Source organism: Sander vitreus, chromosome 13, assembly GCF_031162955.1.
Source record: "Sander vitreus isolate 19-12246 chromosome 13, sanVit1, whole genome shotgun sequence".
In the NCBI taxonomy this organism is placed as follows: domain Eukaryota; kingdom Metazoa; phylum Chordata; class Actinopteri; order Perciformes; family Percidae; genus Sander; species Sander vitreus.
In genome coordinates, this window is record NC_135867.1 from 24,759,291 (window position 1) to 24,778,354 (window position 19,064).

The 19,064-nt window shown below is 40.9% G+C and overlaps 1 protein-coding gene across 1 annotated transcript; it reads left to right on the forward strand.

Moving 5' to 3' along the window:
- Positions 1 to 2: 2 nt before the first annotated feature.
- On the forward strand, positions 3 to 17,891 carry umodl1 (uromodulin-like 1). Its single transcript, XM_078266557.1, has 17 exons — positions 3 to 78; positions 667 to 909; positions 1,179 to 1,337; positions 2,202 to 2,329; positions 2,542 to 2,725; positions 3,480 to 3,620; positions 5,328 to 5,600; positions 8,794 to 9,048; positions 9,705 to 9,817; positions 9,978 to 10,197; positions 11,250 to 11,387; positions 11,477 to 12,324; positions 12,457 to 12,620; positions 14,108 to 14,344; positions 15,668 to 15,824; positions 15,956 to 16,040; positions 17,704 to 17,891. Exons 1-17 carry the CDS (start codon positions 3 to 5, stop codon positions 17,889 to 17,891), a joined length of 3,609 nt encoding a protein of 1,202 aa, XP_078122683.1.
- Positions 17,892 to 19,064: the final 1,173 nt, after the last annotated feature.

Here is a 19,064-nt window from a genome sequence, read left to right on the forward strand (position 1 = left end):
AAATGAGTTGGATGCTCTCCATCTGGGTGGCGACGGCCCTGCTGGCTCTGTGTGGGGGACAACATGCTGTGCATGAAGGTAGGCCTCTACGCAGAAGACGGATTAACATGAAATTGATGTATTGCCACAACAGAATATGGCATTTATGAGGATTTATATGTATTGCTTTGCATGCTTTCATTTGTTTTTAACGTGTTTAATGGCATAGATGATATAGGCATGTATTATGTTATACTAGGGAAGGGCCATATGAAGAAAAGAAAATATATTTTAATAATAATATTTAATAATATTTTTGACCAAATACCTTGATATTGATATTGTAGGGTTGACAATTGGGTCTTTCACAAAATATTTACACAATGAGATTTTAGATAAATAATCATCAGTAATGTAGGCAAATAATAGAACAGAACAGTCTTGTAAGTTTTACATAACTCTACTGTAATGCAACCTGTAAATCCAGGAGAAGATGCACTTATGTCATATTACGATATCCAAAATCTAAGACGACATCTAGTCTCATATCACAATATTGATTTAATATTGGTATTTTGCCCAGCTCTATGTTTATGAGTAAAATGTAAAATCTGATCATTATGCAGCCAGAGACTAACTAACTAAACTTTACCAACAGTAAAACTGACAAGATATCTTTTATTCCAGGAAATAGCTTGTCTGCGTCTGGCTATCATCTATGTATTCACAATGAGACTAGGAATGTGAGTTTCCTGGTGATGCATACGGTCCCCTATACTGTGACAAAGCCTTGTGGCGGCTGGCTCCTCTGGAAGACATGTACAGTCACACTTTACAGGATGACCTATCTGACCGAGTACAAGACAATGATGGAGCAGGTGACTGGATGCTGCACAGGCTACGTGCAAGTCGGCCATTATTGTGCCCTGCGTGAGTGTATACTGCACGTCATATTTCCATCAGTGGGTTCCAAGATTATAGAAGAGCACAAATGGCTCTGTTTGTTCTTAGATTTCAATTTGTCTTTGTACAAGTGTGTAAAATGTGATCATATAGCATCAGACAGACAAGTAAGCAGCGTGACCTTTCAGCATGTGGTACTGTGTGCAAGACACCAAATGGAAGCACAGAAGCTGCAGTGCAACAAATATCTTGCTGCTAATATATGGCTTGTAACATGTTATTTCCTTTGAATGAAGCTGTAAGCAGGAGTGTTGAGTTCACTGCCAAGCCAGGATCCTGTCCATCTGCACATGGATTGTATCCCAGATCAGAGGACTGTGAGTGGGACATGGACTGCCCAGGCTGGCAGAAATGCTGCCAGAGATCGGGTCGCTCTCTCTGCAGTGATCCTGCAAGTTAGTTGAGCAGATTTTTTTGTTTTGTTTTTAAAAGTATGCAAGTATGCATTTAAGTATACTCTTGTTAATGGGTCGTTTCAGTCACTGGTTTCTAGCCCTGCAGATAGTTTCAGACAGCTCAACAGAGGCGTAGGGAATGTTGTACAGTATGTCATGTTCAAAGCACTGAAACGTTACATTTAAAGTGAGCATATGTAACATTTGCTGTGCAACTGTGGCTACAAGTTACAAGTACAGGATACTAGCTCATGCTAAATATGTAGTGTAAAAGTAGCACAATTAGAATGAAATCTTAAAATGAGTGACCTAACTCAGTTATGTCATGTTACACAGCAATAGCTAACATTTGCTAATGTTAGCTAACAACCATCATAAGTTCCTGGTCATACCAGATCAAGTAAGGCTAGCTCAAAGTGAATGAGCGAATTGTGCAAGGCTGTGATTTATTGCTCACAAATTCAAGTTTTCATTTCCTTTTCCTTTCAAAAGTTTATAAAACCTCAAGTCTCTTTAGAAACATGTCCTATTATTATTATTATTATTATTATTATTATTTGGGCTAATGTTGAGAGTAAGGTCTGTGGTTCAATAACTGTGGTCTCATTTTTTTAACTGCATGTTAGGGACTGTACGGAAATTATTAGGTGGGTTAGACAGGGTTGTGTAGTTTTTCTTTTAGCTGAAGAGAGGGTAGTCTAATCATTTTTGGAAGAGCAGGAGATTTACTTTTAAATTAATTTCACCCTAGGAATCTACATATTTTATTTCAACCTTCCTTTTTAGATTCCACAAGGTGTAAGTGAGAAAGTCTGGGTTTTCTTTGTGATTTGAGTAAACTGATCCTTTTGACTTAACTTTCAGGCTCAAAAAATTATTCTGAAAATGGAGGATGCCGTTTTAATGCAACAGTGACAGTGAAGACAGATTACGACGAACTGATGTCCAATGATAGAGGACATGTGGATCACACACGATTGCTACAAGCAATGGTAATACTACTGCTAACACTAGTACGCTTCTACTACAGCTAATAACACCTCTGCTGATTATATAATAAGACTTGTCTGCCAGCTACCAATACTCTGCTGGGATACTAATTCTAGTTATTAGAACATTGAAATGACTAAAAGATATACCAAGCCATCAACTTGTCTGTTTCTGATTCTGAAGGAATTATGTTGTATGTCTCTATCATTAATAGGTGACTGGAGCTCTGCAGTCTGATGTTTCAGTTTATTACCTCAGCTCACAGCCTGTGCATCCCTACAGAACTGCCACTTCACTACTGATTGACTGCAACGTTACTCTTTCACTGTACAATGTCACGTCAAAGCTGCATCATCTCCTCAAACACATCTTGGAGGTGTCATCTGTAACCGTGGAAGGTGAGGACGGAGACACAGTTGTTCTGTAGAGCAGCACTCACGTCTCAGTGAAGCTTCTGCAGCCTCTTTTCTTTTCTTCAGAGCAATGACATTCTTGTAGAGTTTCGAGAATGATTCATGTTGCAGAGAACACGGTGTTCAGGAAAGAATGACTCAGTGGCACCACGGCTTCCTTCTCCCACCACTTCTATTTGAGTGACAGTCATCTGTGGGATGTTTCCTGCAATAGCGGAAAATAACGCACGCACACACGTGCACACACACACACACACACACACACACACACACACACACACACAAACACAAACACACACACACCCACACAGATTTTAATGATAAATCCGTCATACTTGTTACATTTGCAAAAAAGACAATGACAAGCTCAGCATCACATCAAACACACATCGCGTTGCCTTCAAAATGTTTTTTATACAGATGATTAATTTCCTTCTCTACACTGTAAGCACATATTTAATTCATCACTTTATGCCAGCGTGATAAAGACATTTTGCTATGTTTAGGCTCCTCTGAATTACCTAGCCTTTAAATCAAGAAGAACAAGTGACTCATGTCCAGCTTGCACATTGTATTTTCAGTAACAGTATTCGTACATGCATACATTCTTTTTGGCTATCATTTATTTTCAGAAAAGGATTTTTTTCAATTTTCACATTACATCTTGTTATTCAACAGCATACACATGTAATTGTAATTCCAGTGTAATCTCTTCATGTGTATGTATTTGTAATTGCAGATGTGGATGAGTGTGAACAGTCTGCTCTCCGTCAGTGCTCCCCTCAGGCACACTGTAACAACACAGTGGGCTCCTACCATTGTGCCTGCCACCAAGGCTATATTGATGTTGACCCCAACAACCCTGGAGCCCATTGCACAGGTTAGACTGTGTGTGTGTGTGTGTGTGTGTATATGTGTGTGTGTGTGTGTGTGTATAAATGCAGCGGTAAATTTGATTTGATTTGATAAGAATCACAACATCCCAAAGCATTCACTTGTGTTTTTTATACCTCACAAAACCTCACCTTATATCATGCATCTGCCATCACTTTGATGCCACGTACTATGATATATATACAGTGATCAAGGCCTGACGTTTTTTGGCCACCAGCCACTGTGGCAGGTGGATTTTAAAATTCACTAACCACACAGGCTTTTTACCAGCCAATTTCACATTACTTCCCCTCGGCAATACACACGACAGTTAATGATGAATCAGTCAATTCTCATTGGCTACCCACCAACGTGGCACGTAGATTGACAGTTTCACCCACCGATGGCAAAAGTCACCCGCATTTGGTGTGTGGTCGGATGTTAATTTCAGGCCCTGACAGTGATTATATCTTAAATGATGGTAACCATCCTATATAATGCAAATAAGAGATGTGGGTAAATTATTATTCAGGGTCTGTAGCAAGTGATATTTGTTAATAATTTGATAATTAATTTAAAGTGAGGGCTCCATGTCTCTTTGGTATTTTTTTTACTAACCGTAACCAAAGACAAAAGAAAGAAAGAGAGTATGCTGGAAGATTATACTTTTCTTTGTGGGTAAATAATGTTTACCTGGGTCTACCTTTATATTCTTATCAGGATCACACATCGTATACGAAAATGGCCTTAGATCCTCACTATCTTGCGAAATGGCAAAACTTAGGAGAACAAGTCTTAAAACCCAGCAGAGTGAAAGGTTTATCACCCACATTGACAGCTGTGTAACAATTCCCTCACAAGAAATGTTTCATCAAACACAAACATAGAAATCTTGTGGTAGGGTAAGAATGATAAGACTAGGCAAGCCTTTACTTTGGCACAAACAAACCTGTTGGGAACAAGCCACCGCCTTGAAATGAAGCAGATGCACATTAGGAGGACGCAACATGTGCCATAAGGAGTTCCTCAAACCAATGGAAGCTGCTTGAAACAGACAATTGAGGTCCCATTTAATGTAGTCTTGCATTGCCAGACCTTCCTTCACAGCGCTGCGTAGGAGGGTCTGGCTAGTCCACACAACATTCCTGGATGGGAGAAAAACGTGCTCTGGTTTATTGTCATTTCTTTAAACCAATCACAATCGGCTGAGCGCTGGGCAGAGGTACGGTACCGCTGCAAAATAGCCTCGGGAAGGAACTTGTTTTGGTGGAACATGTGCACGTAGGGAGGCGAGCTCTGGAATTAAAATGGCTGTGATGTGTGTGATAACAATTTTACTCAAAAAAATATATAAATATAATTTGATTGTCGGTTCTATAGTTTAGAATGCCAACACAAAGAAAGCAGAGGGTGACGGACATCCGGCCCGAAAATGAGGGACATCTGGCGGAACCTCCGGCTGCACCGAGACTATCCTGTAAATGAAACGTTGTCAATATAGACTACATTTAATTTGACAACATTCTGTCATCACCACAAACTTCACCTGGAGGCTGGGTGAAGACTCTAGACACAGAGATGCTAAAACTGACTGACTCCTTTTATATCACTGTGTGAATGTGAAGGGTAGACAAGCAAGCTGTATTCTCTGCACATTCATATTTTTGCACCAGAAGCTCTGATTTCAACATTGACTTGTCTTCTTTCTACCCAGCTGACGTCAGGATGGCGACCACCTCAGAGCCCCCGCTTACCTACCTTCCACCCATGAACACAAGCTACACCACAGCTTTCAACAGCACGCAGGACCCTCTGGGCAACCGCACCATGGGTGTCTTCAACTCCACTGAGACCAGCGTGACTACAGCTCTGATTAATACCAGCCCCGTCCCTTATAATTCATCAGATGCTCCCCAGTGGACAGGTGCTGCACCGCATAGCAGCAGGAGCGCAACTGTAGAGTCACCTCTGCCGACAACCACATGCTGTGAGAAATAGTTTATCTCAAGGCTGCTTTAAAATCATCTTCATCTTCATCAAGCTAAAGTAGCGGGTGTTGGGTCCAAATAGAAAATTGTCACTTTTTGAGAGAAAATATTTGATTTAGTCAAAAGCATTTCATTTCAAAGGTGCTGATGAGCTATCTATAGTTTTTTTTTTTCTTCCATTTAGATCTTTATTGACAGTTTTTTCACAGTAACATGCCAGTTGTAACAACATTATACCATGTCTATAAATAGAAGTTGGCATGAGAAATAAGAGAAAAACAAACAAGAAAAAAAAGAAGAACAAACTTCCTGGGAGGTACCTTCTTAGTCTTACGACCTGTAGTTGTAATTAGTTATTGTTCCAATCCAATGTCTTCATTCTGAGTCTTGTAAAGATTCCATTTTTTTTCCATTTACTGTCGAATGTTGCTTCCTGAAGTCTCAGTTTGTGTGTCAGTTTCTCCATTACATATACACTACCGGTCACTAGAAATTTCCATTCCACTCCATTAAAGACAGAATACCAGCTGAGATCAGTTGCATTGTTTTTTATAACCAGGGCAGCAGTTTTCAGATTACATTATGTGTTTACATAATTGCGAAAGGGTTCTCCAATGTTTTCTCAGTTAGCCTTTTAAAATGATATCAGATTAGTAAACAGAATGTGCCTTTGGAACATTGGATGAATGGTTGCTGGTAATGGGCAATGTAGATATTGCATTAAAGATCAGCCACCCACTCAGATCAGCTGGTATTCTGTCTATAATGGAGTGGAATGGAAATTTCTAAGTGGCCCCAAACTTTTGACCGGTAGTGTATCTCTTCAACAATAGTTAGCCACTAATATTTTGTTGGTGGTGTTTCCTTGCACCACTGTATGGTGATAGCTTTCTTGCTCGCTACTAGTAGTACTTTGACATATCACTCGCAATAATATTCTCTTTATGAAATTTACCTAGATAGAGCACCAAAATACTTTTAGGGACCTCATATCCTAGTATTTGCTTTAATACCTCATAAACCATTTCCCAAAATACTGTTATTTTCTGACAAGTCCAAAAAACACGAGAATGGTCAACATCATAAGACTCACATTCCCGCCAACATTTCTGATGTTTGTGTAGCTGCTTACTTTTCACTTTTGGTGTTATGAAGAAACGAATTAGATTCCTCCATGAGAATTCCCTCCAAGTTCGTGAATTGGTGGACGAGTGATGAGTCCTCCACATATCATGCCAATCTTCCTCTGGAATTTGTACATTGAGTTCTTTTTCCCATTTCATCTTAATATATTTAGTTGAATGTTTGTCATTAGTATTCAAACCTTTACACAATGCGGAAATTATTCTTATGTTACTTTCTTGATATGCTTTTATTATGATTTGGATGACACCATTCACCTCCTTGGAAGAATCCACCTCGATCTCCTTTTTGAAATAGTCCCTTAGTTGAAGGTATCTATAGAATTCATGTGCTCCCCATTCATATTTTCTTCTCAGATTTTCAAAACACTCCAGCCTCCCTTCTTTTACCAAAACACACCAAGTTCTTATTCCCTTTGTTAACCAATACTTGAATCCTTGGTCATACATTGCAGGTTTGAAATTACTATCATATGCTACCCATTTTAATATATTTATGTCATTCTGAATCTTATATATTTTCAATATTTTAAACCACAGGCCTAGCGTGTGTACTGTTAATGGATCCATTTTATTTTTGAGTTCCTTGTATAGTTTATTATCTCCGTTCAAATGTTGAATTGGAATTTGATTCACTTCTCTTTCTATATCTTTCCATTTTGCTCTAAATTCTGACTTACACCAACAGTACACTGGTCTCAGTTGAGCAGCATAATAGTATTACCTTAATTTTGTATCTGACTCTAGGTCTTTTGCCCCCCCAGACAAATGTATGTCATTACTTTACATATTTTCCTTCTTTAGGTGGTGTCTTTAAACAAATTGGTTGACATTTTGGAGAATTTGCTTTCTTGCTGATAATTAAATGAGAAGTAACATATCACTCTCGGCAAAAAGGAGCATATTACCCATTAAATGTCAATCTATTCCTTTAACCAAAGAATTTCTAATAAGGGAAGAAGTTCCACTCTCTCGATACTGCCAGCTTCTGAACTGGTTGCAGTTCCACCAGAGTTCCATATAGGGGGCGCTCACAGGCCAGTGCAGAATGAATGGGACTCTATGGAGCTATACCTCTCAAAATCCACTTTTCTCAGGATATCATTTTTTGTCTAGTAATTTGAATGTTGCATTCGAAAGGGGAGGCTAAGAAAATACACACTGCTGGGTGCTAGATTTTTTTAAAGTGGTTTTTTTGTTCTAAAAAGCCTTTTAAAATGTCAATGACGTCATACACATATACGGCCAGAGATACTGCTTTACGGTAAGCTCTGAGTCGCTTCCTTTGTTCTCTCGAAGCATCGCCAACACAGCTGACAGGTTAGCCTCTCCCTGTTAATACAACACAGCTGACAGGTTAGCCTCTCCCTGTTAATACAACACAGCTGACAGGTTAGGCTCTCCCTGTTAATACAACACAGCTGACAGGTTAGGCTCTCCCTGTTAATACAACACAGCTGACAGGTTAGCCTCTCCCTGTTAATACAACACAGCTGACAGGTTAGACTCTCCCTGTTAATACAACACAGCTGACAGGTTAGGCTCTCCCTGTAAATACACGTCCTAGAAAGAGGTTTGCTAATGTTTTAAAGACCACGCCGAAATATTCACTATGACATTCTGGTTCTGCTTTGGATGCCGTCAAGCGGGATCTCCGATCGTAATCAGTCCTTCACTGACCAATCAGCATTCATTAGCAGAATGCTAGCGTGTTATGGGCAACAACGACTCAACCTGTAAGGAATCGAAAGGACACAAGTCCTTTATTCCATGTTGAACTTGCAAAAACTACAATCAAATCTGAGATTTCGCAACGACAATCAGGCGAAAGAGACAAATTTAGCCGTCTAGCTCCATAGAGTCCCATTCATTTAGCACTGGACCGCGATCACCCCCAGTGGAACTCTGGTGGAACTGCAACCAGATTCAGTTCATTCAAAAATGGGGCTGAATAGGGAGTGAAATGGCTCTCCGTTGACGGGCTTTGCTTTAACCATAATGAATGAAAGACAACCCTGAATGTCCCTCCCCCTCTACCTCCACCTTCTAGCTCCTCCCAGCATCACCAGCGTATGGTCGGCTAACGTGACTGGAACCTCCTTCTGTGTCTACTGGTCCAGCCAGTTTCAGACAAACCAGACTTACCAGGTTGTTCTAAGCAAGAGGTCAGAGGTCATTCATTCTTGGGAAACCAATCAGACCATGATGGAGCTGAGGGGACTGCAGCCTGGGGTGCTCTACAATGTTACTGTCACTCAGGCCTGCGGAAGCCAAGGAGTCGCCCTTCGTATAACGGTCAAGACTGGTAAGAACTGTGCAGAAAAAATTAAGTTGATTGTTTCAGTACCTTCGACTTTTGGATCTTTTCATATACAGTAGTGTCATGACACTGCAGTTTGTGCATAGAATAGCTGTGTGGGGGGATTTCACAATTTAGATGCAACCACTGATTACTATCACAGGGCATAGTAAAGTAAGTAAAGCTAGAGAATTGCCCTTTTTGACTAATGTGTGGTGAAGAAAAAGGAAGACTTTTTTTAAGCATTTGGCCCAGGGCTGGTAAGAGGACTAGTGTTGTACTAGGGCTGGGTATCAGTACTCAATCCCTCTAAGTTATCGACTGAAATAACCCAGTACCAAGGAGTATTGAAACGTCTCCAGTAAAACAATACCTGCATTTGATCCTTTTTGTACCTAGATCTTAAAAAAAAGACTATTTGTATGGTTTTCTCGCAGTCACCGCAAGTGTTCGTGATTTAAATTTGTGATTCTTTTATTGAAGCATTCTTCGATTGGCCCACTACCCCAGCAGCTAGTAGTGCAGTGGCAGTGGCATTTTAGGCACTTGAATGCTTCCATTCACATGATGAATGGATCACTTTAAGGATACTGGTACTGGTATCTTCTTTTAAACAATACCCAGCACTAGTGTGTACCAAGTAAGTCTTTTTTTTTTTGTAGATGCTCAGACGCTTGATGCCACAGCGCGACTGACCAACATCCAGTTCACTGCTGATCTGCAGAACACCAGCAGCCAGGCCTACACAATCCTCACTGAGAGTATTAAAGAGGAGGTAGGTGTGTTACGAGGATTATCCAGTGACAGAATGTACTCTTTGAATAGAATTCCACACACTGTTAACATGTCCATTTTAATGAACTATTAAAGGTGAATCAATAAGTTGTATTGTTTCATCATTCTGACTTTGGAGCTGTTTCCTTTGTCACCAACAGATCTACCAGTCTCTGTCTCCAGAGATGAAGGCCATGGTGAATTCAGGCCAGGTGAGAATCGAGATCAGAAGTTTTTCCCCGGGAAGTGTGGTGGTCAACTTCACCATCATCTTTGCCCCCAGTCAAAGCCAAGACATCAGTAATGTGTCGACAGCTCTGCTGCATTCCCTGATTAACAGCACCATATACACTGTGGATGAAAACAACACCAGCACAAATGGTAGGCCCCTTCTCTTCTCTAAAAATGTGTTCTATGAAACCAGGGCTGGTAACTATAAAACTAGAAAATGCTTTGATGGATAGTCTTAATATGCTAAGAGTAACTTTCAGCAAAGTGTGATTTTACACATCAAGATTAGTTACTCCAGGTTAGTACTACTCTAGTCTCGCTTTGCCAGACCCTCCTCCAAAGCATGCTGGAGGAGAGTCTGGCTACTCCGCATAGCAATTGGGGGATGGGAGGAAAATGTGCTCTGGTTTATTGGAATTTCTTTAAACCAATCACAATCGTGTAGGGCGGTGCTAAGCATCGGAGAAAAGCCGGCAAACAGCAATCAAGAGATTTGAAAAATTCAAAGTGTCAGACAAAATAAAATGTAATTAATCTCTGGTTATCATGTAGAAAAAAATCTGCAAGCCAGGAACCTACAGTACAAAGAACAACATAAAGCATGACTTACTGGGGCAACCTCTAGCTCACCCTGTGGAGTGTGCACCCCATGTAGGCCGGGTCCTTGGCAGTGGCTAGGAGTCTGGCTATCACCAGACCAAGCTCAATCTTTTAAGATTGAACATTAGTCTGGGGAGTCTGCTCTGTATTTTCTACTGCACAAGAGGTGTGATCAAGGGGTATAGTTCAAATGACTCTGTACGCAATTGGATAGTCCTTCAACCAATCAGACCAACGATTCGGGTGACGTAGCAGCGACAGCGGCATCAACGGATTGCTGTGCTTCGGTGGTCGCATGGTGGCCGCTATGTTGAATGTAAACAAGAAGCTGCTCGGTCGCTCCTCTATCATCATCGTGTTAAACCCGCCAATAGCGCGCCAGGTGGATAAGCCAGTTTGTGATTGGTCCCCGCAAAATTGTAACGGAAGCAGGATAGATAAACGTACAGGTTTCCAGCCTGAGCTGCAGGGTGAAATCAAATCGCCGGCAGATCGGGCTGGGTTTACCCAGTCTAATCCTTCTGCACTATCTTATAAAAAGCAAAAAAAAGCCTGATTTACTGAGCCAAACATGTTGCTTTTTTTTAATTTATTTTTTTTAGATTTTGATGAATGTGCTTCAGGGGAAAATGACTGTTCCCAGTGGGCAACATGTACAAACATCTGGGGCTCCTACACGTGTGTTTGCCTGGAGCGATATATAGACAACAACATAGGAAGGCCTGGACGAGACTGTCAAGGTACGGTATCACAGTTGTTCAGTGGGAAACACACTAAATAATGACGCAATATTTTTGCATTTTGTGACCAGAGTGTTTGTCTTGTGCAGAAATTGTGTCAACCTCTACTGCCTCAACAACCACCACTACTCTTCCTACAACTTATTCTACTGCCCCAACTCCCACCACTACTGCCCAAACAACCACCACTAGTCTTCCTGCAACGTCTTCTACTGCCCCAACCCCTACTGCCATTACAACCACCACTGCTACTTCTACAACTTCTTCTACTGCCCCAACAACCACCAATACTGTCCCTACAACCACCACTGCTACTTCTACAACTTCTTCTAATGCCTCAATCCCTACTACCTTTACAACCACCACTGCTACTTCTACAACTTCTTCTACTGCCCCAACAACCACCAATACTGTCCCTACAACCACCACTGCTACTTCTACAACTTCTTCTAATGCCTCAATCCCTACTACCTTTACAACCACCACTGCTACTTCTACAACTTCTTCTACTGCCCCAACAACCACCACTGCTACTCCTTTAACTTCTTCTACTGCCCCAACAACTACTGCCCCTACAACCACCACTACTAGTTCTACACCTTCTTCTACTGCCCCAACAAATTCTGCCCCAACAACCACCACTACTGCAATGATATCCATGACTACTACCCCTACAACCACCGCTACCGTCCCCACTACCAACATTACAGCTCCTGCAACTACCGCTACTGCCCTGAGAACTGCCACCGATGCCATCTCTGTACAGTGCAGGGTTGCTGCCATCACTGTGACAATTGCCAGGGATTTTCTTCTGAGTAACAAGATCAGGGTAGACACCCTATACTTGGGGTTGCCGGAATGTGGCGTCAATGGAGGCAATGCTACCCATGCCCAGCTGACCGTGGCCTGGGATGAGTGCCTCACTAGGGTTGTGCAAGTGAGTTGTGATTTGCATTTTCCTATGCTCCAACATGTTTGGTAGACTCAATGCTTGCCAGTATTTTGTCTGTAAAACTGAAGTGCATTAACTTAAAATAACCCAAACTGCTTGTGACATCTGGTATTTTAGAATGAAACCTACTGCACAGCATCTGTAACTTTGTTCAACACCATGGAAATGTACACATGGTCACCCAATGGGACAGGGGAGGTACCCAGAATACGGTTGGAAGTTCCCATCATGTGTACCTACATGAAGAACATGCTTGTCTCTGTTGACTCCGGCTCCATGGGGTAAGCTTCACTTGCTGTCATTATTACTCAGCATGCTTCAGCATTTTTCAAAACAGCCTCAGAACAGCTGAAGCAGTTGGCGCTTATTTGCTTTTTTTGCCGAGTTACATGAGAAGATTAATAAAACTATTTACGTTTGTCAGTAAATATGTAAATGGAGCCAGCCAATGCTTAGCTTAGCTTAGCATAAAGACTGGGAACAGGGAAAGACAGTTAGCCTGGCTCGGTCGAAGGTAACAAATTGTGCCTATCAGCACCTCTAAAGCTCACTACAGTAGCTCATCAGTGACATCCCAGAGTCTCTGCTGGTTGCCTGGCAACTGGTCCCAGCCAAGAAATGGGCTGGCACATATGGCACATTCATGTGCTCCTCAGATGGTCCGAGTTTCCGAGATCGGAAGTCGTTCTTCCAACTTCGGTGTGTTCACGTGCTCTCAAGTCGGAAAGTCTGAATGTTGACTGTAACCATAACAACAAACATGGATGCTACGAAGAAGATGTGTGGACTATTACTACTCATAGAGTTTAAACTCAATGTTTTTTTTTTTTGTTGAAAATATGTTTATTGCAGATCAACATTGGGTACAGACTGCACTTGTTCATACAAGCAACATTGTTTTTCCATTTTCTTATTCATACAATAACATCAATAAGCAGCAACCAAGAACGCACAATTGGAATTATTTGGCGGATTCTGAATACATTATGGTGAGGCACCGTAGCGAATATCAAGACCAATAGTATATATAATATAATAATAGTAAGAGACCAAAAAGCAAACCAGGAGTCAAAAGAGAGAAGAAATTCCCTATGAAACCACTACTGTTACATTATCAATAGATGTGACCCCCTCGTCACACAGCTTCTTCCCTCAGACCACTTAAGTGTTTCAAAACCGGTCCCCATGCCCTATCAAACACACTCTTCCTCCCTGCATTCGTGAATCTGAGCTTCTCCAGATGGAGGACTTCGCCCAGCTCTCTTAACCACATCTCAAATGAAGGCACAGCATCGGACTTCCATAATCGCAATATACGTTTTTTTAGCCACTTCAGTACCCAGATACGCTGGCCATTTGTCCCTGCGGGGCAGAGTTCAAAGCAGTGTCATTTGTAGACCCCAGAATGGCCACAAAGGGCTTGGGTTTCTATTGCTTGTTAAAAGCTTTTGAGTAGAAATCAAATACAGAAGACCAGAATGAGTGGAGGTTAAGGCACGTCCAAAATTGGTGTGTGAGGGTGCCCTCTTGGTTTTTACACTTATTACATAATGCTGATACAATGTGCTACACTGACTTCAACAGGTGTTCATGTGCATTTTCCAACTCGGAAACTTGTTTTTCCGATGTGTCCAACATAACATGAATGCAGCAACAACAGATTAAATTATTTTTTAATGATCTAGGTGCTGGTAGGCTTTTTATTTTATTTACCTTTCTGTAGTCTTGTTCCTGATGTATTTATGGCTTTTTTCTCACCCATCTCCAGGTATGATATGGTCAAAGATGTTATCACGGGCTTGGGGTCATTCCAGGTGACAGTGCAGCTAATGAATGGTACAGTGCCTCTACCCCACAACGCCAGCTTGTCCTCTGAGGCGGATGTGGTGTTGGAGGTCAGCATCACACCCTCCTCAGAGCAGATTAAAGTAATCATCAACAGATGCTGGGGCACTCCCACCCAAAACCCTGCAGACCCCGACAGCCACACCTTCCTGGCAAACAGGTCTGCTTCTACCTACAGCACTATCACTATTTCTATTAGTATTTCAGCTAGCTACTATAACTATTACATAGACTCTTTAAAAAAAAGTCTTCTTCTTTAAAAACTTCTTTAAAAGGTAGAGAAGAAAAGATTTGATCCGTTATCTCGAGATCATGATTTAATTATTTTGTTATGTCAGAAAAACAAAATGTGGTTTCTGGAGACGCCAACTGTAGCAGGAACTACCACAGAGACGATTTGTACATTGCCTGGTGTTTATATATCTGCGGCCAGATTTTGTCACCACAATAGTGTCACAACCGCACAAGATGCGTCACGAAACTTTACAGGTGTGTAGTTGAGATCAAAATTCAGGCCGAGTTTGAGTGTGGTCTGAGCAACAGCCTTGGCCCCCCCCACTTCACGCCTCTAGCCCGATATGGTGTTGCGGCTGGTGTGATCCCATCACAACATGAGGCGTAAAGTGGGGGGAACCTCCTACTTCCAGCCCCCTTGCTTGGACCACCCCATTTTGTTTTTATTTTTTTAAGATAATTTTTTGGGCATTTTAGGCCTTTATTTGACAGGACACATGAATACATGAAAGGGGAGAGCGAGAGAGAGAGACATGCAGCAAAGGGCCACAGGTCAGAGTCGAACCCCGCACCGCTGCGTCGAGGACTAAACCTCTATATTGTGCTCCCGCTCTACCAACTGAGCTATCTGGGCGCCACTACACCTATTTTTAAACTTGGCTATATTTGATCACAACACACATCTGTAAGGTTTTGTGACTGTATATTGCACAGATGTTGGGCCAGGAGCATAATGTGTGTGTGTGTGTGTGTGTGTGTGTGTGTGTGTGTGTGTGTTTAGGTGGGTTAAGCTTCATATTGAAAGTGGTATTCTCATCAAACTGTCTGCAAGAAAGTTTATTTCCCAAAATGTTGAACTATTCCTTTTTTAAAGGAAAAACACATTTCAATGTTGAATTAATTTCTTCCTTATACACTATTGTAATTTACAGGAGACACATTGAACCAGCTTGTCCAGCTTGAAATGTGAAGATGATGTGGTCACTGAAACTCTGCACCCATGATGATAGGGAGACAAATGTCTGATTTCCGCAAATTCAAATTAAACTCAGTTCAGTGCAATATCTCAAACAAACTATGAAAATAGTGAGAACAATGAATCGACAGTCAAGGCTGACATTCATGGCTGATTCCGAACAGTGCCACCTGATGGTATCATCGATTCAAGTCACAGCAGCTTAGTCAATAAAAAATATAAAAAAAAAAACAAAAAAACAATTGCTGCAGTTCCTTGTCTCTGTCTCCACAGCTGTTCCCTGAACACATACACCAAAGTGTTGATGAACGGGAACTCCAGCACATCACGTGTGTCCGTACAGATATTCCGCATAGTCAACCTAAATGTGATCTATCTGCACTGCCAGGTCCAGATCTGTGTGCCGATTAAAGCTCATACCTGTGTGCCTGTGAGTATATCCTATAAAAACAGCTTCTACACACACACACACACACTCTGACTGAAGCATTTAGTTGTTTGAATGTTGACGAAGAGATTTGAATTTCCGCCTTTGTCATCTGTGATTGTGTTTTCTTGCAGGACTGTCTACAAAGAACGGCTCGCTCTTCAAACATATTTGGAAGCGCTTTGGGTTCCTCTGGGCCTCTGCTGAGGTCAGGTGAAGGTGAGTACTTTTACACAGCATGACAATATCTACCCTTCAATCCTCTGGGATATGTGGTTCTGTTAGAAAAAAAATATGTTACAGCTGCCTGCCTCTGCTGTTTTTAAATCAAGTCAAAAATGGGATTACATTCCAGCTGAAGTAACAAAGACACTTGAGCTTCTACTCTGCTACTTCTAAGCGGACCAGTTTTGAAAGTAGAGCAGCTATCAAGGTCTTCAGCATCCATTATAAACTTGAGTGTCTCTTCATTTTTAAATTTGAATAGGCCATCTAGCTGTTGAATTATGGCAGTAGCGCTGCTGTCTCTATCATCAGTCCGGTGGAGAGGCGAGTTCAAGTAGCTTGATGGAAAACACACATTTCAAAAGCCCTGATGTTTATTTGAGCTTTCTTCATTTGAAGGGAATTATTGGTTTTCATGATGGACTCATGAGTTGCATTAAATCTTACAGCTTTTTGGAAGTGTGCTGAACATATAAGAGCAAGTCACAGTATTTCAGATAATATATTATGTAGTTTAACTAACAGATATCAACATGAAACCTCCTCAGTGGATTACTTAAAGGTGCTCTAAGCGATGCCACGCGTTTTTTAAGGCTACGACATTTTTTGTCACATAGAGCAAACATCTCCTCACTATCCGCGAGCTGCCTGTCCCCTGAACACACCGTAAAAAAAACGCGGTCTCTGTAGACAGCCCAGGCTCCACAAACGCCAACAAAAACAAACTGGGCCAACCTGCACCACCAAACATAAACAGTGTTCCAGTCAATAACCGACAAGAAGGAGTTGGGGGTGGGGGTTGGGGGCATGGATGTATTAAGAGTGCGGTTGGGGGGTTAGTGCGCAGAAGGGAGTGGGAGGGGACGAGATGAGGAGCAGGGAGGGGCGAGCTAGCCTCGTTTTGTTTGACAATACTTCGAACGTCAACAAGAAGTGACGTCACCCAACATCGCTTAGAGCACCTTTTAAGACGATCGTTTTTAGTTTTCTGAAATTGTATGTTTAAATATTCAAATTATGCATTATCTTGTAAAATATGTGCTAACTTGCATACATTTCCAGATCAGAATTCTTGTTTAGTTTTGTTGAAATATTAGGGTCAAAGGTTTTCACAAAGGGAATTTTGATATCTCCTTTTATCACTCAACAACAACAAACAACAACAAAAAAAGATTTCCGCCATGTTTTTAGGTATAAAATGTTACATAAATCAGACTATAAATGATATATGAACAAACCCCTCTGTAAAAAACCTTCATGTATGTAAGGGCTACTGAAGGGGAGATTTCTGACTCAGAGAATGAAAAACGGCCTTTAAAGATTTGGATTGTAAATTTCCATACATTTTGCAAGACACTACAGGTGAAATTCTGATGTTTAAATATGCAAATGAGGCATTATCTAATGCTAACTTTTGGTGAATTAAGGAGAAATCTACAGGCGCAAATAGACAAAGTGTAGTAAAATAAACACCTAAATGTGTATTTTGGATCTCTTTTTGTCCACTAGTCTGAAAGAAGACATTTAAGCAAAATAGCCCCAAAACACGTTTTTACCTGTAGTGTCCCCCCCCTTAAAGTAGTGATTTCCTTTTTTGATGAATTCCTTTTCTCTGTATGTGTACTGGTTTTTAATGCTACGACACACATTCTTGCAGAGGCCTCGGAGGATCAATATACCACTCTTAACATAGTTGGACTCTCCTGCCTGGGAGTTGGCCTGACGCTCTTCTTCATCATTGGTTTCATCTGCCTTTTCTTCTACCAGAGGAACCGCATTGGACACTACAACTTCAGCGCCAAACCCAAGAAGGAGAACTTCTCCTACCTTGTCTTTAACACCTAGGGGTGCAGCAGCACCCACAACTAAAGTCACAGAATTGGAAAAATTGGATAAATTCTTGTAGCAGCAGGCACATTTGGTCGGCTATTACGCTGCCGCTGCCACTGAGCGGCACTGTTGCACCATTCACATATTATTTCTCACCAAACATAGATCAACAATAAATAAAGTACAGATTATTTATATTTATATGAAACACCCCCCAACACATATTTAACCCTTGCGTTGTCAAATTTGACCCGTTTTTAAAGTTTTTAATATCAGAAATATGGGTTTCTTTGAACCAAATTGCCCAATATTAACATGGATGTACATTGTATGGAACCCATACAACATTTAAACAAAAATAATGATTATTTTTGGGTGTTTTATTCAATTTAATAGCATTTAAAAAATTTTTTTAAATGGTTTCAAAACCGTATGTGATCCACCACAACATACTCTGATCTTAACTAATAGTAACCAGTAAGCGGTTTTGACCCGCTAGGAACACAAGTTCATGGTCGACGGGAAGACAACACAAGGGTTAAGATATTAAAATGTACAGTAGTTACTGGAATGTCAAATATAGAGAGTATACATATTTCATACAGTACATACTGTATATGACAGTGAAGAATCAATAGGTAAGACTTGTTACTTATTTTAAAAGGTAAAGGTTGAAGCATCATTTTGCCTTCAGCTGAGACAAAAATATGTTGACATGATGATACTGGAGAGAAAGTGTAAATTCGGGATATTAGAAAGATACCCACTGAGTATGGGGAATATTTCACTACATGGTTCACATCAGAAATTGTAATGTAATGAATTTTACAAAACTATAGATTGTATCACAAATCTTTGCATAAATGATCATCTTCTCGTATGCTTATAATATACCATGTGCAAGACTGGTCAAGCACAGTTATCACTTTATTGTCTTTTAGCTGCTATTTTTCTACAGTTAGGCTTTTTTGTTTGTTACACATCTGTAATAGTCCTTTTGTTCTCACATATACAAACTGCTCCTATGCTGTATGTGGTGTGACAATAAACATGTCCTGTATGAATGAAAGACACTTGGGGGTGCTGCTGTCCCAGTTCTTCAGCTCTATAAAAACACAGCAAGATGGCTTCCTGCATGCATAGACATACCAGGTATACACTGTTTACACAGGACAACAAAGCGTATGA